At 38.7% G+C, this 17405-nt stretch overlaps 2 protein-coding genes across 2 annotated transcripts in view; both read right to left on the minus strand.

The window, feature by feature from the left end:
• The window catches only part of LOC126334997 (sodium-independent sulfate anion transporter-like), a 317982-nt gene that overhangs the window by 262976 nt on the left and 37601 nt on the right, over positions 1-17405 (minus strand). The window lies entirely within an intron of this gene.
• Positions 1-17405, minus strand: part of LOC126335964 (sodium-independent sulfate anion transporter-like) — a 50536-nt gene that overhangs the window by 20426 nt on the left and 12705 nt on the right. Inside the window, exons 4-7 of the mRNA XM_049999440.1 lie at positions 17045-17222; positions 16770-16946; positions 13944-14105; positions 1711-1851 (exon numbers count right to left, since the gene is read on the minus strand). Coding sequence (XP_049855397.1) covers positions 1711-1851; positions 13944-14105; positions 16770-16946; positions 17045-17222 — 658 coding nt within the window. The remainder of the gene's footprint in view (positions 1-1710; positions 1852-13943; positions 14106-16769; positions 16947-17044; positions 17223-17405) is intronic.

The following is a 17405-nucleotide window of genomic DNA, read 5'->3' on the forward strand; positions in this document are numbered from 1 at the left end:
TGCCAAATTTAGCGCATATATAAATTTTAGCCAATCTTCGGGATTTCGTGTTCTTCTGAACTTCACATGCTTTTTCTGTTGCCTCTGCAACAGCGTTTGGACCAGTTTTGTGTACCATGGGGGATCAGTTCCATCTCTTACCAATTTATGAGGTATGAATCTCACAATTGCTGTTGCTGCTATATCTTTGAATTTGAGCCACATCTTGTCTACATTTGCATAGTCAGTTTGGAAGGAATGGAGATTGTCTCTTGGGAAGGCTTTTAGTGACACTTTATTTGCTTTTTTAAATAAAAATATTTTGCGTTTGTTTCTGGGGGATTTGGAAGAAGTGGTATTGACCTTGTGATCGCAAATCTCTGTATCAGTCATGATGCTCTCTATCAGCTCTGGATTGTTTGTGACTAAGAGGTCAAGTGTGTTTTTGCAACCATTTACAATTCACGTGGGTTCGTGAACTAACTGCTTGAAATAATTTTCGGAGAAAGCATTTAGGACAATCTCGGAAGATGTTTTCTGCCTACCACTGGTTTTGAACAATTATTTTTGCCAACATATTGAGTGGAGGTTGAAGTCCCCACCAACTATAACCATATGAGTGTGGTATTTATTTGTTACGAGACTCAAATTTTCCCTGAACTGTTCAGCAACTATATCATCGGAGTCTGGGGGTCGGTAACTTAGTTCGGCTGTTAAGTATAACCTGCAGCCATACCAATTTGCATGGAGTATCTACTTCTACTTCACTACAGGATAAACCACTACTGACAGACGCAAACACCACACCACCAATTCTGCCTGATCTATTTTTCCTGAACACAGTCTGAGACTTCGTAAAAATTTCTGCAGAACTTATTTCAGGCATTAGTCAGCTTTCTGCACCTATAATGATTTCAGCTTTTGTACTTTCTATTAGCACTTGAAGCTCAAGAACTTTCCCAGCACAACTACAACAATTTTCAACCACAATTCCGACTGTTCCTTGATCCAAGCACATCCTGTATTTGCCATGCACCCTTTGAGATTGCAGCCCACCCCATACTTTCCTGAGGCCTTCTGACTTAAAAAACCCACCCAGTCCACGCCCCACAGCCTCTGCTACCCATGTAGCCACCAGCTGAGTGTAGTGAACTCCTGACCTATTCAGCAGAACCCGAAACCCCACCACCCTATGGCGCAAGTCAAGGAACCTGCAGCTAACACGGTCACAAAACCATCTGAGCCTCTGATTCAGACCCTCCACCTGGCTCTGCACCAAAGGTCTGCAGTCGGTTCTGTCAATGATGCTGCAGATGGTGAGCTCTGCCTTCATCTCGTATGCAAGACCGGCAGCTTTCATCAAATCAGATAGCCACTGGAATCCAGAGAGAATTTCCTCAGATCCAAAGCAACACACATCATTAGTGCTGACATGTGCCACCACCTGCAGCTGGCTGCACCCTTTGCTCTTCATGGCATCCGGAAGGACCCTTTCTGCATCAGGAATGACTCTACCCGGAATGCACACGGAGTGCACACTGGATTTCTTCCCCTCCTTAGCTGCCACATCCAGGATGTGGCTTGACCAGTTCAGTTTGCTGTCAATATGCAAGCCTAGGTATTTTGAGGTATCCATCCTGGTAACCACCTGCTCACCTATTTTCACAACTATCAATTCTTCCTTTGCACATTGATAGATAGATTAATGTATTTTATCATGTGAATACTTACTCTTTGTCTTCCATATTGGGACCACAACTTTGACTTCTACCATAAATATCACAGCAGCTATGATTATGGCAGCAAGACTTGATTTTGGTATAAAGTAGAAATAATCAGCAAAAAAAAGAAGAGATAAAGTCACCAGAAGTCCTGTGAAGAAAGAGAAAAAAAGTGGAAGATTGCCATCTTATTTTCACATTTATATGTTAGTAATGCAGTATATAACTAACTGAAACATCTTTGTTGGGTTCAAATTAATGATATGAATGTAATAGAGAGAAACATTCCATGTGGAAAAAATATATCTAAAAACAAAGATGAGGTGACTTCCCAAATGAAAGCACTGGCAGGTTGATAGACATACAAACAAACACAAACATACACACAAAATTCAAGCTTTCGCAACCAACAGTTGCTTCATCAGGAAAGAGGGAAGGAGAGGGAAATATGGAAGGATCTCTCCTTCCCTCTTTCCTGACGAAGCAACTGTTGGTTGTGAAAGCTTGAATTTTGTGTGTATGTTTGTGTTTGTTTGTGTGTCTATCAACCTGCCAGCACTTTTGTTTGGTAAGTCACCTCATCTTTGTTTTTAGGTATAAATTGAAACATCTCATTAATTTACAAAACTCTGTTTTTTAGTATTGAGTTACAATAATGATAAATGGAAGATTGTTAGCAACATCTTTTAACTTCCCATAACAATTTCTCTATTTGTCTAAAATGCACCTGTAAAAGTAGTGCAGAACAATACTACATAGGAGTAAATGACAATTTTTCAATTCAAAACAAAATAAGTAGGCCTACAGAAATGGAAAGCTAAGATATTATTCAGTTAAAAATTGGATTCATTTACATTGTAATTTGAATGGGATAAGCAAAAATATGCATTGTTTTACCTTGTGGAGATGTTGTCATCATCAGCTATTTGGCAACCACTTCCAAATGACAGTTTCATCCAAATATCTCTATGCATTAATGTATTTAGCTATTAGGATTGATGTTGCTCCTCTGTTTTAGTTAACATCACCTACCTACCTTTAGATCATCTTCTCATTCTTTTCTTATTTCTTGAATCCAATGAAGAGATTCCGTGTTTGTTCTCCCATCCATGTGCTTATTTTCTTTACTTGCCTATCTGATTATTATCTTAAACTGCACTAAATGCAATAACTCATCAACTGGCTCTATAAATACATGGCAGTGCAACATCTCTGACTGGAGAAAAGGAAGATCACTAACCCTGAAGTATGCAGAGTTAGTACACTCTCTGTGCTTGAAACGATTACACAAGTTATGTATATTGTGCTCAGAAGTACACAGTGTGGAAATTATATCTCTATGATGTGTGACTATTCTGCTATCACACTGATAGTACCCCAGTCCTTCCAGTGGTGACCACGAATTTCTGTGTCACACTGTGATTTTATTGTTAAGTCAAAAATCCGAAGCGTCAGTTACACCTGAAGAATACTGAAGTTACAAATAGTAGAACATCATTGTTTCTTTGACAGTGTTGAAAACATCTCTCAACAAGTGTTTGTGAATTTCACAAACATTCTGTGTGCAAAATTGCTTAAAATCCGCCAAAGTTCAGACAGTACTACAGTGCTGAACAACATAGTGACAATGCCTTCATTTTTTGCCATATTTTAGGATCAACCGTGCATTGCCGCTGATGTCAAGTGCCAAATTTACTGAGTGACTTGTTGATAAACATCCAGATTTGACCCTAAGTGAATCTATTCCAGGTACTTCAGAGAAAAGTGCAGCAAAGAACAACAATAAACAATGGCTGCCCACCTCTGTAGCAAATGTTAATCTAAGTGCCTCTGACCGTTGCATCACATAGTGTTGTTAAAGTTGAACAACAATGGCCGTGTCCATACCATTCCATTGCTCTGTTTCATCATCCATGTGCTAGCAGACCATGGGTTCAAGGTTTACATCATCTTTCAGTACCAGTGCATTCCTATTTTCCAAATTCAGTTCCGACCATTGCCATTAAATATGAGTTCTGAGAGACAGACTAAGACACCCTGCTGTGCAAGCCATGCCTTGCATCACAACTGACTCCTTCCATTCCAGCACTGTGCTTTGCATGTGCATCGCTCACACCCAGCACCAGAAACAAACTATGGACTCCGTGAATGTGTTTTTCACTGTCTCTCCTTGGCAAGGTCAGATAACACTGACATCCAGTTTGATTGACATTACATCTGCACCAGCTGCATCGTGAATGACTCTGCATGAACTCCATGACATACTGCCTATGGCAGTTGATAATAAATGGATCACGCCTTCCTCCTTTATGGTGCCTCAATCTCATGTGCAGTTTCATATACATTTTACACCATCTCATACATCTAACATTGGGAGAGTCATACCTACCGCATTGGCCCATAAACTTCACTCACATGCGCAGCCATTCTAAAAACAGCAACCAAATTTCTACATACATCATCACGTGATGCCAATGCCACCTGTGCCACAACACAAATTTGCCTCTTCACGCACCTTCCTATGTGAAGCCACATTTCCTGCCCATCTCATGCTCCTACACTCTTGCACCTCCCATGTTTCCTACACCATGCCATGCCCACCTCCTGACGGTACCTTACAATCAAAACCACTGACAGTCATCATAGCATCTACCATTGTCTGAATCTAACGTTGTTCTGAGCAGATTCTCTCAAGATGTGGTTTGTCCTCAGTGAGCGTTTGATATCAGCCAGTGGCATCATTGGGGATGATGAGAAGCTAGACACTCTTATTAAACACCTCAGAGGCAATATGGACCTTATTAGTGACTTGCTTTTTGATATTCCACTTTCTCACAAATACTAAACCACTCACACACTACTTTTCCAATAACTAACACACACACACACACACACCTAAATAGAAGCTACACCTTGTCATCAATGAGACTACTTTGGGCAGTAGCATGTTGTCTTTGGTCTGGTGCCACCTGCAAGCTGGAATTGATCAAACGCTACTGCCTAATCATGTGCAATGGACAGTTTTTTGGGCAGTAGCATGTTGTCTTTGGTCTGGTGCCACCTGCAAGCTGGAATTGATCAAACACTACTGCCTAATCATGTGCAATGGACACTTTTGCTCCTAAAACTGCCAGAGAACATCCAGACAGCAAGATTAGCACATGAGGAGGCACCTCTGGAGTTTAATCTTCAACTCACTGACAGAATGTAGACACTATTACAACACCACATTCTAACCAACAATCAACAGCCCTACACTGCAGTCAGTGCCCAGTGCACCTGTACCAAAACCAATTTCGCACAATCCCAGCTGTGCTACCCTGACATTCTGCACAGCCAAGGACTGCCTAACAACTGCTGTACTGGCCCGAACTGGTCTGTGCCTCCCACCTTTACCACACCGGATGCCTTTCACAGCATGGGTATACAACAGTCACCTACCATGACAGCTGAGGTTCCTGTTTCCTTAAATAAAGTAACTATCTGGTGAACAGTCTGGACACTTGGATGATGTCGTCCAGGATACCGGGCAGCATACATAAAACATGCCCGTTGGGCATTTTGATCACAATAGCCATACATCAACATGATATGGACCTTTTCCGCAGGTGGTAAACAGTCTATTTTAACATGGGTAAGGTATCACAAAGCAAATATCGTCCACACTGGCAGAATGTTACATGATACCATGTATGTATACATTTGTGACTTTTACAGCACCATCCATCACAAAGCGAAAAAAGTGGTCCAACTAAAACATTAATATATCTTTACGTACTACACAAATATGTAATAAAAAATGGGGGTTTCTATTTCAAAAACTGCAGTTGAAGACCGCTTGACCTATGGCTGCACCATCTGGTTTTCCCCTTCAAACTAGACGAGTTTTGTTCTTTGTAGTTTTTTCATTTGATTCTTATTTCGTGAGATATTTGGCCCGGTCACTATCAATGGACAACCCTGTATACAAGAGCCAAGTGCATTGCCTGCTTCCATGACCAACACACAGCAATGCTACCGCTGGTTGCACACCAAATTTGAGCAGAATGCACAACACTGCAGACAACCTTGGACCTACCCAAACTAGAACAGTGACCTGACATAAGTGCAGCAGACCATTCTTAATTAACAAGACACTTTTGCACACCATGACAAAAGAGCACCGATACAGTGTTCCAATGGGCAGATGGTTGCCAAGTATCTGTCTATGACAGGTGCCTACAGACATATTTCCATGTTGATACTGGGGAAGATGTGAGCACTTTACAATCTATTCTTGCACCTGTTACACTGTCACTGTTGCTGCTGCAAATGTGAATGGCCGATGACACCAATCAGCCTTGGAACAGATACACAGGTACCTTGGACACTCTTAGTGGCAGAGACAGTTGAACCAATCCTGGCAGCCAGTTTCCTCCATCTCCACCAAGTACTGTGAGATTTAAATCATACCCATCTATTATGACAGGATGGCCAGCAGTCAATGTGTTGTGTGGTCAGCAACACATTACCTGCTGGCACAGCAACAACCTTGGTCACAGTGCTGCTGCTTGACGACCTGAAGCTACAGAGTGAAGCACTTTTCAATCATTTACACTTAAAGGCAGCTGAGTGTTCATCATTACACCAAGACAACCAGGTCACATGCCTCAATAATAAACAACTACAGAAACTAAATGCGGACTTCTCTACATCTCTATATGCAGCTTAACAGCACCTTGATGACCTTCACCACATCAACACTGATCACTACCACAGTGCTGCTGCTATGGACACTTTTCAGCTTACTGAAGCATCAAAATCTCCATGTCAGTGCGCTCTCGAAACAGTGCTGTGTAATATTATCAGCAATGGCAAGTCACATTGAATCCTGTCTTCTGGACTCACTCCATACTCCCCCATGAGACCACATATAATCTGTGCCATGTGGAGTACTACAGCCCACCACATTACAACCTTTCCAGGTCCCCCTGCCTGTTGTCGCCATCTTTGTCTAGCCCCCCACAAACTTAAAGAAGCCAAAGCTGCAGTGAACAAACTTTCATGAGCTGGCTTAGTCGGGCTTTGAGACAATGCTTGGGCCTCCCAATTAAACTATTTCCTAGAAGGAATGGTACTTGGCACCTATATGGTGACTGCTGATACCACAATCCCTGTACAGTTATTGACAGCTATTCTGTTCTAGAGCTGCACGATTTTTCCCATGTCTTGGCTGGGGCAAAAATTTTCAGTGTCACTGATTACAAAACAAATTCTGATGGCAGCCAAAGACACATCAAAAACTGCAATAATTGATACATTTGGTCCTTCTGAGTTCCTCTACATGCCCTAAAGATTGAAAAAAAAAATCAGCACAGACAAGGCAAAGATTTATTGATAGAGTACTGTTCAGTTTGCCTTTTTGTTACATTTATCTAGATAACATTTCCTTGCAAAATGAGAAAAACCACAATGACCACCTGTGTATTTTCCTTGATAACCTGTTCTCTCAGAGGGATGTGATAAACAATAACAAGTACCAACTTAAACAATCCCATGTGACCTTTGTTCCCCAACACATGATGCATCCAGGGTGTGTCCTACTCCTGAGAAAACTGAACAGATATGCCTCCTCCCACCCACAAACAACTATCAAGAGCTGTGTAGCTTTTTGGAGATCATAATTTTCTACAGGATACAACTGCCACACACCACCGAGACTTTAGTACCACTCACACAAGCATTGCATGGCAAGAATACGTCTAATGATGCCCTGACTGGACACTGCTAATGCAGATGATCTATGACAAAATAAAAGTACACCTGCTGCACCTATGACCCTCGTCCACTCATTGCCCGATGCATATCTAATTACTGAATTTGATGCTAGCAATCAAGCTATCAGGCCTGCTTTAGAGCAAGAAATCAGTGGAATCACATAGCCATTCAGGTTTTTCTCAGGCAAACTTACTCATTCCAAGAAAAAACTACTAGCTATATATGAAGCAGTTCATCACTTCAAGATGATGCTGAGGGGAGACGCTTTACTGTACATACAGCCCATTGCCCATTGGTAAACACATTCCACAACCCATTGGCAGATTCTGCACAGGACATTCTGTCACCTGGTTTTTGCAGCACAGTTCACTACCAATGAGCAAATACATCAGAGGTGCTGATAATATTGTGGTGGATTATCTTTCCCATATCGCAGCTACCTCTGCCCAGATGGACTTCAATAGAATCACAAATGCACAAGCAACAGATGTCAATCTCCACAGGTTGTTTAACATACCAGACACCAGATTGCAATTACAACAATGCACACTACCCCACATTACCAAAGAAGTTTGGTGTGATGTTTCAGATGGACCGGTTCTACCAGTCATACCACAGCCATATGACAGAACAATTTTTGACTTTCTCCACAACCTTGCATACCTGGGCATGTACCCTACCATATGCTTCATCGTGGAATTGTTTATCAGGCCTGACATTAAAAAGGAGTGTGCCATGGGACCTGGACTTGCATTCCATGGCAGTAGGCAAAACCGGTCACCACACACAATCGCCCTTTGGTAAAAGGGGCAGTTTGAGCAAGTCCACACTGACATCATAGCACCACTCTTCAAATCATATGGTTACTGTTACATTCTGTCAATGATGTCTTGTGACTCGATAGGTGTTGGCCATGCCCATTTCCAACATATCAGCAGAGACTTTAGCGAAAACATTTGTCAAGAGTTAGATTGCCAGATTCACCTGCCCAACCTCCTTAACAATGGATCAGGGTTGGCAACTCAAATACCAACTGTTCAGTGACTTATGCCACCTGTGTGGATGCCACCAGTTCCACACCTGAATTTGTAGCACATGAAACAGTCCCCACAGACCATGACCTACCAGTCTTATTTGCATGCATGTGCACACATACAAAACGTCCAAGTGCTACCTCCTCCCATCACATGACACAACGAATTTTATTCATGAAGAACTGGCTACAAGTTCTCATGTGATGCTGCATACAGACGCTGTGAAATCTGCCGTACAACTGCCGTTTAAAGGACCATACCTTGTTCTGATACAAGGTACAAACAATTTTGACATGAAAATTGCTGGAAATCAAATAACACTATTGGTGAATGAGCTTAAATTGGCTCGGATTTTAGCAGACCTGTCACAACAGACACTTACCTCCACACCACCTCCTATGAACATGTTAGTTAATTTACAAGTGCATATGAATCTCCATGATGTTCTGTCTGATGAAATGTCCATCACATTATGCAATACCTATCTCATGATTACCACTACCTACATTGACATGTGATAAGGAGCAAGCACCATCACACACAGGTTTTGCACAATACTCCTAGCCCACCAGAAGCTGACACGACAGGACTCACCTCCCATTTTTCAGTAGATGGTACTCTCACCATCTCCACCCCAACTTACACTGCCACAGACCCTGGAACACCTCCCATGGACACAACAATGCAAGGAAATGCCACCAACATGCCTCCCTCTGCAAATACCAGACCAGTACAAATTAAAGATGCCACAGAGACTACTTCCTTATGTGGTAATGATTGGACCCTGTTAGACGCACCATCTGTGTTGGACTTTGGTCATGCCTTGCTCCCTTTAGCACACCTTTCTTGCTGATTAGTACATGTCTTCAATTGCATCCACCATCACACAGCTGTCTACATCATTTCTGACAGACCACATCTCACTGCAGCCTCTTTCTCCTCATGTGTGTTCTGCACTACAGGGGTTGGAGGGGGCTGAGAAGGCATGTGTTTCTCTGTTGTGGTGTATCATCTCTCACTGGAGAAAAGGAAGATTGCTGCTATGGGAGGCAAGGAGACATAGTACACTCCATATGATAGTAACAATTACACAAGTGCTGTACATTGTGGTCAGTAATAAATAGTGTGGAAATTATATCTATGTGATGTGTCACTATTCTTCTGTCCCACCTCCAGTATCACATTTCCCACAAATCCATTGTTGAATTCTACAATATTACTTTTAATGTGTTAATAATATATTACTTTAGTCATATTATAGCTTCAGTTCTCCAATTTGTTGATGAAGATTATCCACACTAGAGATAAACACATTGGTCAAGGTGTGATGCATTTAATCCACATACATTCTTAATTTTCATAGCTTATAAATATGAAGACTTCTTCTATAGTTCCTTACTGTAGAATGAATGTTCAGAATGTTTAAGAATCTGCCTCCAATACATGATAATCTAATCCAAAAACACAATACTCTTTAATACTTATAGTAAAAATGTGTGGTTTTAAGTGCCAAGTCATAATTGTAGAGCTTCTCATGGCCTGACTTCTTTTATGATTCTGAATTTCCTTTAATTGTGATGGCATCCAATGCAAGCTGTCAGTATACCGATGCACATTAAATCAGTAATTGTGTTTTCAATGGCTATGAGTCCCAGTTATGTTGAAATTGAATAGAAAGCTTTCCAAGAGGCAATGCATCACAGCAAAGTGATAATACATATTCATTTACTATAATTTCATTCACACTTTAAAAACATAAGCTCACCAGTCATGCCACTGGCCATCCTTTACAGTTTCAATTATACCAAGTATCCACAATGAAATCACAGTCATGCAAACAGTTTTGATCTTTAAGAATGTCTCAGAATATGCCTCAGGTACATCCCAAAACACAATATACCCAAATAATTAAAGCAGAAAAAGTGGGTTTAAAAGTGTCAAGTCATGACTGTAAAGCTTCTTCTACTCAACTCTTCACCTACCAGTTGAAGTCTTCTTCTGACCTATCAATAACTGCATACTGAGATGATCACTCATAATCCTACCCAATTAATGAATGACTTATTGTATGAGGCCTGCCAAACAAGTGGATACATCCCTACCTTCATGACCGTCAACAGATCGCTCAAATAAAATACAAAGAGATAAAAACACAAAAAATTTCTAAGTTTTACAGTAATGCACAAAACATTACATATGGAGTTCCTCAAGGGTCAGTCCTTGGGCCAATTCTTTTCATTCTTTATGTTAATGATTTGTCAGAAACAATAACTAAAGGGACAACAGTACTTTTTGCAGATGACACACATATCCTAATCAAACAACGTGATGAGGAAAGCCTACAAAAAAAGGCTACAGGTATAATACAAAATTTGACACAATGGTTCAGAACAAACAAGCTTATAATAAATAATGAAAAAACGGTGACAGTCAATTTCCACAATTCACAGGAACTACATCCTGCAACATCAATTTTTAAAATTGATGGAAAAACTGTCTGATCTGTGAGCGACACAAAATTTTTAGGTATACATATACAGCAAAACCTAAAATGGGAGACACATCTTAACCATGTAAATAAAAAGCTAAACACACTTACGTACGCAGTAAGAATCCTTGCACAAAATACAAACCGTGTGTCTGTGATCACAATGTACCATGGCAGTATTCAGTCACTGCTGATGTACGGCATTATCTTTTGGGGGAACTCCGTAGGTACAAACAAAACATTTAGGCTACAGAAGAAGATTGTTAGAATAATAAACCATGTTAAGTACAGAGACTCCTGTAGACCAATATTTAAAAATCTCAGTATACTGCCTCTTCCCTGCTTATATATGTATGAAATATTAAATTTCACAAAAGGAAGTATTTTAAAAAATGGAAATATATTCAAGTATAACTGCGATTACCACCATCATGATACTAGGCAGAAACATTACTTGCATGTCAATACAGTGAGCACAAACATTTGTAAGAGAGGAGCGTATCATACTGGTATAATGCTGTACAATCACATGCCATCCTATTTGAAACATAAGCAAAATTTACAAAAGTTTAAAGTGAAACTGAAAGAGTACTTGCTTGACCAATGCCTCTATTCTGTTTCCGATTTTTAGAGTACCAGAAAAGTGTAGTGTAATAGCTCAAATATTCTTTATATTATATTAAATTCGTCATCAATATTCAACATGTATTGAATAATTAATAATTATTTATCCTTTCAAAATAACAATGTGTATGATGATGTATATACTGAACCAACCTGACTTGTCCTACATCGTTTGTGCAAAATATGTACCTAAACACAATTTACAGGACTAATAAAGAAATACAAATACAAATGCTATGATCATTAGATCAAAGTAGTCATCATCATAATTGGTGCTCATGTAAGCAGTAGTGTTAGATAGATAAATGTGGGAGTTTGTCTGCATGAAAAATGGTACCTGCTTATCTCAACTGTGAATTATCATAAATTGAATGCTAGAATGTATTATCACATATTCTTTACTTTACTGTAGTGTAGGTAAGAATTTGATAACAAGACAACCATCAGTAAAATAAGACAAATGCTATGGCTATGATAATAATTTGCATTGAATAATAGTAGACTATATCCTGGAATGTACAGTCTTTCAACGCTTAAATGAAGCAGTGAACCTCAGAAGAAATGATGTAGCTGCCATTATATTATTCATACTACTTCTTTCACCCATATTGTAGGGAAAACATATCTCTAATACTGATATCTCAGGTTCAGGTTTTTATTTTTGTGAAGTTTGTCAGCTGTATCTCAAACATAATGTAATTATTTTTTGAATTTTGAATCCTTCAATTAAGTAAGGGGCCAAAATATCAAGAACAATAGTGTTAGGTAACTGTGATAATACGATTTCTCACGTGGAATGCCTGGAAAAACTAGCTGCCCGCACAATAGATTTACCAGATGTTGCTCACTGTATCTGCTGCAAGATGGTTGCAAGTGCTTCCCCTGAGTGTTTCATGTATGATGCATGTGCTCAGTCTGAGACTTTCTTGCCCCTGTGATTGATTGTATGGGTGTTTTCCTTTGAATTTTTTGTCAAGTTTTCATTTTCAATGATATACACAAAGGATCAATGAGTGTTTCTTGTGTTGAACTATGTAAAAAGAGAATCTTATGTGTAATGTCAGGATGCATTCATATGAAAATTTCCTAGCATGTGCATACCCAGTGGTTTAGTGAGTGCAGATTAGTGAAGAAATTTAGTGACTGGATCCATATTAGACAAGCAAAGATCTAGAGAACTCAGTGTTTTAATTGAAAATTAATTAGATAAGGTATGAGAGGTCTCAGGAAGAAGTCTGAGAAAATCATTGCACCATTTAGCCCTTCAGACCAGTGTGTCAGTAGCATCTCCTCACCGCACTGTACACAAACTCAGCACTGAAACCGTACAAAGTAACAGTAGTGCATCGACTGGCTAACTCAGATACATTTGCTTGACATCATCATTGCAACTAGCTGTTACAGCTTGTGCAGGATGGGAAGGTTGATCTTGAAATTCTCTTGTTTCTGATGAGACATGGCAGTATTTGTCAGGGTATGTAAAGTCATGGAACAATCAGTGTTGGAGCTCTGAAAGTCTTCATCAGTTACAGCAATTGTCTCTGCATTGTGCAGTTAGTTCAAGACAAATTATGGGACCTATCTTTTTCCATGAAATAGTAACTTCTGATAGGAATGTGAATAACAGACTGAATACTTTGTTTAGAGAACTAGCACCTAATGAAGAGATGTATGATTATTTAATGCAAGGCAGTGCAAGACCACATATTGACAGTGCTCTATTATGTTAATATGAAGTGTTTTTGGTGATAGGATAGTTGGTTGGCCTCCTCATTTTCTAGATGTAATTCTATGTAATTTTTATCTTTGGGGAATGATAAATGATAAGGTATATGTAAACAATCTCCATATAGTCAAAGACAGGATTTGGCTAGTCATTTTCCAAATGTCAAGAGCCAAAATTCAGCGAGTGTTTCATAATGTGTTGAGAAGGTGCTCTTTCCACAGAGGAACATCATTTTGAACAACTGCCTTAAAAAATGTGAGCTTAATCAGATTGTATCATAATTTTCATGCAGTACAGCAGATGTGCAAGCAGCCATCTTATGACAGGTGCCAGTAGCCAACAGCCAGTATTTTTGCTATGCGAGCTGTGGGCCTCCCTCAGGCATCATATGTGAAACACCCATTATATAAAATCTGACTAAGACATAAAAATGAACAAATAAAATAAACATGTTACCAGAATAAATAAATAAGCAAATTACTGAAATGAAAGATAACAAAATGGAAGAAAGTAAACAGTTGTAAAATCTTCGCTGTGACTTCTATGGAGCATTTTATACATCTTCTGAACAGGTTTTGGTCACAATGTATCATTTGAATTTAAAGCACAATCACCTGTGTAAAGCCCTCCAAGTGTTGTCCTGACTCCACTGGAATTGTTAACAGCACTACGAGCTAGAGCTCCAGTTCCTGGGAAACCTTGGACAAATGAGTTACCAATATTGGAAATACCAATGGCAAGTAGTTCTTGTGTGGCATCTGTAGGGTTACCATTAGCTGAAAAATAAAACAGACTAACTTAACAGTGCTGTTATTTAAATTCATTTAGTTGTTTATGTTAACACAAGTCAACAATAAGTACTAGACTAGATGTTTAAAATTTATTCCTTAAAAAATGTTTGAGAAATAATAATGACTGAGGATATAGAAATTTAAAGAAAAACTGTATTGCCAAATGCTTTCAATAATTTGCACCATATATCAGGAAGCATGCAACAACTGGTTCCTTAAATTTCTGAATATGTAACAAATGCAAGTAGCAATACCCATTGCTGTAAAAAAGAAAATGTCAGTTGGCACAGTGATTATAGAGCCCACAACCTCCATTTTGGAGGAGTGGGATTTAAATTCTCAACTGAACATCCAGATTTGGGTATTCCATAGCATCCTGAATCAATCAAGCCAAATGCCAGGATGGTTCCTTTGAAAAGGACATGGCCAATTTCCTTTCGCATATTTGTTCTATAGGATCATGTGATTCATATCTAATGATAAAAGCACAGAGCTTTCATCCTTCATGTCTGTTCCTGACCATTGAAGTTTAGGTTTTCAATGGTTTCCATGAATTAGTCAAGACATGTGCTACAATGTCTCCTTTGAAAAGGATGTGGCCATTTTCCTTCCCCATTCTTGCCCTATTGGATCATAAGTTCTGTATGTAATAATACATTTTTTTAAAATAATAGGTCACACAATGAAGTTTGTTAATGTAAATATTTTACTATCCGATATTAAAATGTTGACCACAGAATAGAAATTATTCTTACAGCTCAAGTACATTAAAGTGTTAATTTTTTAATAAAACCAGAAGAGGAAAAAAATGTTTCTCTTGGGATGCTACACCTGCTTCATGGACACTGCAAGCATGAAATAACTATTTAACTCATATAACTGAATACTAGTAATCATGTGTATAGACTCATGAATTATGATTATTAAAGACAAATGAGAATACTCTCCGAAGTTGTCAGTTGCCTTTCCAAAGAAGAGTGGAGGGTGAACTAATTGGAACTAATGAGAGAAAATTGGCAATAGATAATCACAGGGCAAACATACTTTTGTGACTGTTGGAGTGTGACTGATTTAGTGGAAAGATAATTTAATAATTATTTATCAGTCTTCAGCTTTTTGCTTAGTCTTTTCTTTCTTTTGCATCTTTTTATTTTCTATAAGCTTTTTCTTCAGTTGGATTTTGTTGCTGTCCATCTTTATTCCTACTTACTGTCTTTCCTCTTCATTTTTTTTAAGCTTACTAATCACCTTGTCTCTCTCTTGTAAGCTATTACGTACATATATACTATGTCATCAAAATATTCAGAAACCAATCCTGTAATTTGAAAGACACCAACCATGTAACAGAAGCATACAAAAACTTATTTGTCAATATTATAGTGTTGAGTATCTGGGATGTCTTTTTCTCTAAGTTTTGACATACTGGAGGTGGATTTTTTTCTTTTTTACATTTTTCCATAATTAAAGTGATGAGAGGTATTGCCATATTTTGGACAAATATATATAGCACACAAATTACTGTTTCGTCCCTGAGACAATATTATGAAAAGAATAGATTGCTACACATCATATAGAGGAAACACTGAGTAGCAGACAGGCACAACAAAAAGATCACCAAATGTTTTAAGTTCTTGGTCCAAAAGGACTTCTTCTAAACTACAAAACACAAACACATTCATGCAAGCACAAGTCATACACACATAAGCACTACCCCTTTTGGCCAAAAGCTTAAATGCTTAACAGTCTTTTTGCTGTACATGTCTTGGACTCAACATCTCCTCTGTATAGTGAGTAGCAATCTATCCTTTTCATAATACTGTTGTTATTGCATCCTGAATGTTCCATAGTTTAATTTTTATTTTATCCTAAAGATGTTACATGATTTTCAGGTTCAGGTTTGGGACTTGAAATGTGTCACCCAACAAGATGGCCTAATTTTCTTCAACCCATCAAGCAGATGGTTCTTGCATTGTGGCGAGTAACGTTATTCCATTTATACAGAAAATTGGCACTGAAAAAAAGTAGTGGTCCATACCTAAATCAAGATGAAGAATTTCAGACAGTCAAACACCATTTACCAAATTTCAGTGATACCACAACATATTGCAGTAAATGCCTTCCATAATATATTTTACAATCATGAACAAGGCATTAGGTTCATGTACATTAATACAAACTTCCTGCTCCATTGTAACTAGCTCAGCACTCTGTATTAATACATTCTGACAGAAAAAGTATCTACAGTGTTGATGCATGCTGTGTGAAATCAGGCACTCTTGGTTGCAGAACCTGCTGTTATTGAGAATAGGCTAAGTGGGTTGACTAGAGACCTCTAATCATGATATGCATTACTTATTGGTGGTGTTTCTTTGTTGTCTGTCTCTTCACTCTGACATTCCATGTCTTTCCTGAGAAAGAATACTACTTAATACTACAATAGTTCTGTCTCTTCCAACCTCTTCCTTCGTTTGTTGGATGAAGGAACCTAATGTGCTCCATGTTAGTGATATTATTGCTTCTGTTCATGTATATCTGTTGTCACAACTTAAGCAAAAGTTGTTTCTGTCATAATGTAACTCAAAGGCCTTTCAGTACAGCTGAAGGAAAGGGTAAAATCAAATAATATTGTGCAAAAAAACCTGAACTTACAGAATGCCTTGCAGACAGCAATATTTTCCAGTAGTGCTACAAGAGGTACAACAAAAATTCCAGATCCAAGGTTTGAACACATCTCAACAAATGAATATGTGACTGTGGAATTTGCTGTCTCTAAAGTCACAGTAAATGGTGGTAACTGGAAAGGTGGAAGGCCAGGAGGTATGGGACCTAAAGAAAAAGGAAATTCACATATTAGTCAAAGTCACAAACCGTTATTATTAGTGCTCTAGAATTGAAAATTATCATTTCTGAATTTAAAAACAAACCTATTAGGTTAAGAGGTGAATCTCCTGAGAGTGATAGCTGATGTCCTATGATGCCACATATAACCATGAGGATAGCATTGCGAGAAGTCCCAATAAGCCAGATAGCTTTATTTAGAATCTTGTGGGTGATTGTCTTGTTTTCATCTTCTTTTGGTCCTATTTTAAAATTTGCCAGTACCTGTAACAATCAAATTTGTCCAGAAGTGATGATTAATGTAAAGCACTAAAAATAAGAATCTAAGAGTTCAATTTGTTCATACACATCCTGCTATTTGCTTTGTTCAGGAGCACAGTAAAAAGGTCATTGCAATGGCAAGGGCAGTGTACCATGGGTGGTGTACCATGTAGCATTCCAGCCAGT

This window comes from Schistocerca gregaria, chromosome 2, assembly GCF_023897955.1.
Source record: "Schistocerca gregaria isolate iqSchGreg1 chromosome 2, iqSchGreg1.2, whole genome shotgun sequence".
Lineage (NCBI taxonomy): Eukaryota > Metazoa > Arthropoda > Insecta > Orthoptera > Acrididae > Schistocerca > Schistocerca gregaria.